The sequence below is a fragment of the Eucyclogobius newberryi genome, unplaced genomic scaffold (assembly GCF_026437365.1).
Source record: "Eucyclogobius newberryi isolate DKJ021-1_F unplaced genomic scaffold, fEucNew1.0.hap1 SCAF_4, whole genome shotgun sequence".
In the NCBI taxonomy this organism is placed as follows: domain Eukaryota; kingdom Metazoa; phylum Chordata; class Actinopteri; order Gobiiformes; family Gobiidae; genus Eucyclogobius; species Eucyclogobius newberryi.
Window position 1 is genome coordinate 6,230,777 of NW_027316056.1, and position 6,281 is coordinate 6,237,057.

At 43.8% G+C, this 6,281-nt stretch overlaps 2 protein-coding genes across 2 annotated transcripts; both read right to left on the reverse strand.

Annotated features, from left to right (window-relative positions):
• Positions 1 to 407: 407 nt before the first annotated feature.
• LOC140378075 (uncharacterized) lies at positions 408 to 2,090 on the reverse strand. The gene is made up of 2 exons (XM_072463708.1): positions 1,861 to 2,090; positions 408 to 1,394 (listed from the first exon to the last, which is right to left on the reverse strand). Exons 1-2 carry the CDS (start codon positions 2,024 to 2,026, stop codon positions 430 to 432), a joined length of 1,131 nt encoding a protein of 376 aa, XP_072319809.1. The 5' UTR covers positions 2,027 to 2,090; the 3' UTR covers positions 408 to 429.
• An 801-nt stretch (positions 2,091 to 2,891) lies between these two features.
• LOC140377537 (uncharacterized) lies at positions 2,892 to 5,663 on the reverse strand. Its single transcript, XM_072462979.1, has 2 exons — positions 5,442 to 5,663; positions 2,892 to 4,381 (listed from the first exon to the last, which is right to left on the reverse strand). The coding sequence occupies exons 1-2, from the start codon at positions 5,611 to 5,613 to the stop codon at positions 3,579 to 3,581; spliced, it is 975 nt and encodes a 324-aa protein (XP_072319080.1). The 5' UTR covers positions 5,614 to 5,663; the 3' UTR covers positions 2,892 to 3,578.
• Between the last annotated feature and the right edge of the window lie 618 nt (positions 5,664 to 6,281).

Sequence of the window (6,281 nt, forward strand, 5' to 3'; positions counted from 1 at the left end):
TCGTCTCTTTTGCTCAGATGGAGTTGTGCAGCTCGTCCTGGACTCTTCTTGCTCGTCTCTTTTGCTCAGATGGAGTGGTGCAGCTCGTCCTGGACTCTTCTTGCTCGTCTCTTTTGCTCAGATGGAGTGGTGCAGCTCGTCCTGGACTCTTCTTGCTCGTCTCTTTTGCTCAGATGGAGTTGTGCAGCTCGTCCTGGACTCTTCTTGCTCGTCTCTTTTGCTCAGATGGAGTTGTGCAGCTCGTCCTGGACTCTTCTTGCTCGTCTCTTTTGCTCAGATGGAGTTGTGCAGCTCGTCCTGGACTCTTCTTGCTCGTCTCTTTTGCTCAGATGGAGTGGTGCAGCTCGTCCTGGACTCTTCTTCCTCGTCTCTTTTGCTCAGATGGAGTTGTGCAGCTCGTCCTGGACTCTTCTTGCTCGTCTCTTTTGCTCAGATGGAGTTGTGCAGCTCGTCCTGGACTCCCGCCTGTTCGCCGTGCGTTTTGATGTGTCGTTTCAGGTGACACTTGTCTCTGAAGCGCTTCTTGCAGACGGCACAGCTGAAAGGCTTCTCGCCTGTATGAGTCCTCATGTGGATTATAAACACGGTCTTCTGCGCAAACGCTTTGTCGCAGACCGGACAGCTGTAGGGTTTTTCGCCCCTGTGCACCGCCGAGATGTGCCTAAGCAGGTTGTGTTGCTGCTTCAACCTCAGGCCGCACTCTGGACAGCAGAAAGACTTCTCCTCTGTGTGCGTTTGCATGTGACGCTTGAGGTTGCACTTCTGATTGAACCCTTTCATGCAGACTGAGCACCTGAACGGCCTTTCCTCTGTGTGAATGCTCAAATGCTTCTTAAAGCTGGACTTGTTTTTGCACGGTTTGTTGCAGATCGGACACCTCAGCGGCGTCTGGACACTGTGCGTGATGACATGTTTTTCGAAAAGTACCTCGCTTTCGAACGCCTTGGGACACACAATGCATCTGAACGGTTTAGGCCCGTCTGAGTCGTCTTTCACGTTTTGGCCGACCATTTCTGGAAAGAACAAGCTTTTATACAGCGCCGGGATGTCTCCGTCCCCTGAATCCTTCGCTTGATCGTCGTTAGAGCCTTGTCCGTCGCATTGGCTCGATCTTTCGGACGCCGCGCCCCAGCCTTCGTCGCCTTCGTCGGATTCCTCGGAGTCCGAGCCGCTGAACGTTTGCTCCTCTATGTTGTCTAGGTCTACGCTGCAGCCGGGCAGTTCTCCTCCGTCCGCCGCCGTTGCCTCCGCTCCGGGCTCCATGGTCGAGGGAAGAGTCTGTTGAAGGAAAGACGAGTCGCCATCATCGTCTTCGTTCTCTTCGGTTTTGACGGCGGCCGGAGGAAAGGGGAAATGTTCGTCCCCATCTTCCTGTGGTTGTTGGTTACTACAATCTGCAAAACATTATATAAATATTTAGAGGAGTGTAACCCCGGTTGTGTATTGAGTGGTCGAAGTAGAGCTGCAACTAACAATTATTTTAGTAGTCGAGACTTTTAAATACATTATCAACCAAATAATGGGTTAGGGGTTTAGGGGTTAAGGGTATAGGGTTAGGGGTTAGGGGTATAGGGTTAGGGGTTAGGGGTATAGGGGTTTAGGGTTAGGGGTTGAGGGGTGAAACTTGTGAACCTTCGGACTTGTGGGGTTGAACCGTGTAAATGAATGAGGAAACACTGTTATTATAAAGTCAAACGCGGTATTAATTTCCCTGATCCATCCCCTTTAAAACCCTCGTGTGTCAGACAAAACAAGTCGTAGCCTGACCGGAAGCGTGCTCAAAGTCCGACACCGACACTTTATGAACATTTCCATCTTTACAAAGACACATGTCGACGTAAAGCCCAGAACCAGACCCACCTTCTTTGTGCGGGACGCGCGGCGGCGGCGGCTGCAGAAGCTTCGTGCGCATAAACTCCTGCTCATATTCAACAATGGTTCGTTCAAAAAGCGCAAATATCTCGTCTGCGGCGACGACGAGCCGCTCCACCACCAGATCCCGCAGCGCCTGGCCTTTCAGAGACATTTTAGTGCAGACTTCAACAGCCACGGAACCACGGAACCTTCCGACCTCGACCCTGCGCGACACCGGAAAACAACCGACGCGGCCCGGGTTTGTGCGGGAGGCAGCGCCGCCTGTCGGTGGGAAGGAGGAGGACACCGCTCAAATAAATTTGTATTAGAGAAATGCAGCTGATTATTGCATTCATTTGAATAAAACAAGTTTTTATTTTAATGAGACTACGTTAGGAGCAGAGGTAGAAGAACTCCACTACATTTACTCGAGTAAATTCAGACACTTTACTTCTACTTGAGTCATATTTATTTTGAAGTAACAGTCTCATATTTGAGTAAAAGTGTTTCTCTTCTTGCTGTGAGTAAATCTACAAGTAACAAAAGCTTTATGTTGACAATAAGGAATGATCTGAACATTTGTGTTTCTTCAGATCTGGTTTTGTTTGTCTCATTTTGTGTTTTGAGAACTTCAAATTTATAAATCAGAAGTTACGTCCAGACAGTTTCTCTTTAAGTTACTCTTTAGTAATACTTTCCCCAAATACCTTTTTATTCTTGCTTAATTTCTTGGAGCACTAATGTTCAGAACTGGGTGGGCATTTTTTGCAAACCAATGTTAGAAAAAGTTACTTCTCACAAAAAAACTAATGTAATAAGTTGTTTTATTGTATTAACTCAATTTATTGAAACTGTGTTGTGGATATTTTGTTCAAAATGTTTTCAGCGTCGTGTTGTGCCCCTCCGGCCCAGAGGCCTCGGCCCTCCTTTGGCCCTCGGGAAATGTACGTTAGGTGTAGGTTAGTCTCAGGCCTGAGGAGTAACTGAGGCCAGAGTGTCATCTATAGTGTCAACATGGGATAAAAAGTGTAAAAAGGCTTAAAAATGTGATTTATTTTACTGGTTAAAACAGAAACATGAGTGAATGCACTACTCTGCCGTACAGACGATTCAGGTGATACAGGATTATTTACACATGACGGTTATTAAAGATGGAGGATTATTATATTATTATTACAGTTAAAAACAAACACTTACAACCAATTTTTCAAATACATAATTGCGTATTTGCAAAGAATAAAACACAAAATATTAAAAGGTCCACTATGTAACTTTTCTTGTGTTTCCATAGAGATGTTACTGCTTTGCCTGGAGGGTTTCAATGTGCAAATAAACTCTTATATCTTACATCTATTCAACTAGAAGTGTGTTTGGAGCTCACAAATATCTAAAAACCTCATCTCTCCACATGTCTGACTTGTAACTTGGCCTGGTGGCATCATCTGCTTGTCTCCATGGAGATAGATACCTTAAAACAACACCCTACTGTATTACTGGTTAGATCTGTGGATAGACTTTTGTGCAATAAAACATGAACATGGTTGAAAGAGAGAAAAGGTTAATTTAGCATAATCTGTGTCCTTTTAGACAGAGGAAACCATTTGGACACAAGCTTCTGTAGCAGGCGGGCCGGACCCTCCACCAGAAGAGTTACATCGAGCACTTTTAAGTATTTCAGGACATTTGTATTGTATTTCAGGACATTTGTATTTGATGTTTTTAGTTTACATGTTAAAGCTCCTTGGTGTTCTTTTCTTCCGGGGACACCTTTCCAGATGTCTCCTCAGGTACTTTTTACAAGTAAAGGTCTTATTACACGTGGAGCAGCTGATGGAGGAGTTGTGGCTGTTTCTGTGCGCGATCATTTCACCTTTATCCACGAAATCTTTCTTACAAACCCTGCACCTGAACGGCTTGTCCTTGCGATGGACCGTCAAATCGTGCTGGGAGAAGTTTTGCTGAAACTTGAAGCTCAAGCCGCACGGCACGCAATGATACGGCCGTTCTCCCGTGTGCACTCGCATGTGGGATTTTAGATTGCGCTTCTGGGGAAAGGTTTTTGTACAAACCGAACAGCTGAATGGTCTATCTTGTGTCCCGGCTTCTTTGTCATCATATGTCAGCGATTGTGCGTTTTCCCGTTTTCTTACAAACTCGTCACTCTCAGTCCATCCATATTGACTGTTCTCTGGATTTTGGTAATTGCCGCTGAAAAAATCTTCGTTCGAGTCCTGATTAAATGATTGTCCGTTCGATTTTGTTTTCCTCTTAGTGGAAGCGTCCCAATCTTCTGAATTCTCTGTGTCCGAACAGCTGTAAGGTTCGAATTCGTTCATCATGTCCAAGCTGCAGCCCGGCTCCTCTTCTCCATACAGCTGTTCAGTCGGTTCTTCTTGTTGCTGTTGGCGTAAACACGATTTGTCGAGCATTTCTTCAGATTTGAAGGGGAAAGAAGAGAATGGAGCTTCCACTGGCGTTTCTCTATCTTCATATTTCACTTCTGAAGGCACAACAACCGACTGGAAACCTACAGGAAACAATGTACAACGCGGTTAAGTCCAGAAATAATTGGACAGTGTGTTGTATGTTTGACAGTTTTGGTTTCTAAAAACTCCCTAGGCTACGTTTACATTCCATAATTTCATAATATAATTATTTCAGATGGATAGAGCAGTGCCTAAATGGTTATCAAGGTTATCATATTAATCTTATGGTTTATTCATGCTGCCAGACATGAAACTGTATTATTCCAAACAAAAGTATTTAGTGATATTTCTGGTATTAATTTTATGGTCCATTCACATTTTGTGCAATATATTTGAACCTCGACCAAACCATGTACACACACGTTCTTACACTTGCATTTCAATTACAACAGTTATTATTGCTAAAAACAAACAAAAACTACAATCGATTAATCAAAATGATTAACATTTATTCCTAAAGTCTGTGTTTCTACTTAGAGTACAACAGTCCATTCTATTTTTTCCCTAATCCGCAGCCCTATCTGCTGTTTTCATGGAGATGGGCACGTTTAATGTGGAACTTTCCAGGCAAGGATAACAAAAATTGGAGTAGGAGTAAATTCAGAAAAGCAAGCTCCAATGTTTGTTAATTTTGTCCACTGACAGTAGCAATAAAATCGTTTCTGATTCAGATAAATGCAAAACTAGTTGGGTTCAGTAGTCACAACATTTTAAGAAAGTCTTTATTTTCAAAAATAGATGTTCCTCTGCTGGTCTGTTCTCAGGGATGAATAAAAATAATTCTGATTTAGACTCAAAACCCTTTGTTCCGTATTTTATAAACTGTTATGGAAACATTGCGCCCAATCCTTGACATAAACACGTCTTCTCTTAGTACAAACAGTCTGAGGCGAAATAATATAACGTTTTCTAGTTTTATATAATTATGTTTTGTTTCCACAAAATTTCTATAAGAATAATTAAAAATATAATTTGTGGGTCAGATTCATCCAAAAGCGGAATCTGGATGTTTTGTCTGGTGTATTTTTTGTTTGTTTAGAATCTAAACACAATCAGAGGGAAATAAAAAAAACAAAAACTGTAATATAATAAGACAAATACCAGGCCCTGATGACAGTAGATCTTGCTTTTGTGGCTTTCGCGGTGATTTTGAGCGCAGAAACTCCTCCTCGTATTCCGCAAATGTGCGTTCAAACAGCTCAAAAATCTCATTAGCGGCGACGACGAGTCGCTCCACCACCAGGTCCCGCAGAGTTTGGCTTTTAAGAGACATTTTACGGACGGTTCAGCAGAGTTAGCTCCAGCATTAGCAACAAAAGGCTAAAACAACCCGGAACAACAATAACGACACAGACAGAGGGAGATTTGGGAGGGTGGTCGCCCCCTACTGGTCATAGGTGAAATACACCCTCATAAGAATAATCAGACAACGCAATAATCAGATCTGTGTCAGTAAACTGGATTATTAGTGTGACTGTTGTATTTGGGAGACAAAGTACAAAGAACAAGTAAACATTAAACATTTTCTCTTAATTTTTGTCTTTGTCACATTATTTTAGTCATTTTTGAATGTTTTTCAAAAGAAAAGTGTGAACAATCAGGATTAAATCAGATTATTCAAAATTTTCCTCTCCTTGAACTGACACCTTAACGTGGTGGAGGGGTTTGAGCGCCCGAATGATCCCAGGAGCTATGTTGTCGGGGGCTTCAAGCCCCTAGTTGGGTCTCACAAGGCAAACAGGTCCTAGGTGACGGGTCAGACAAAGATCGGTTCAGAAGCCTCTTTTCAGAAGCCCACAGTTTACGTCGTCCGGAGCACCCATCCTGGAGCCAGGCCTGGGATGGGTGCTCGATGGCGAGCGCCTGGTGGCCGGGTCTTTCCCCACGGGGCCCGGCCGGGCACAGCCCGAAAGAGCGACGTGGGGCCACCCTCCCGTGGGT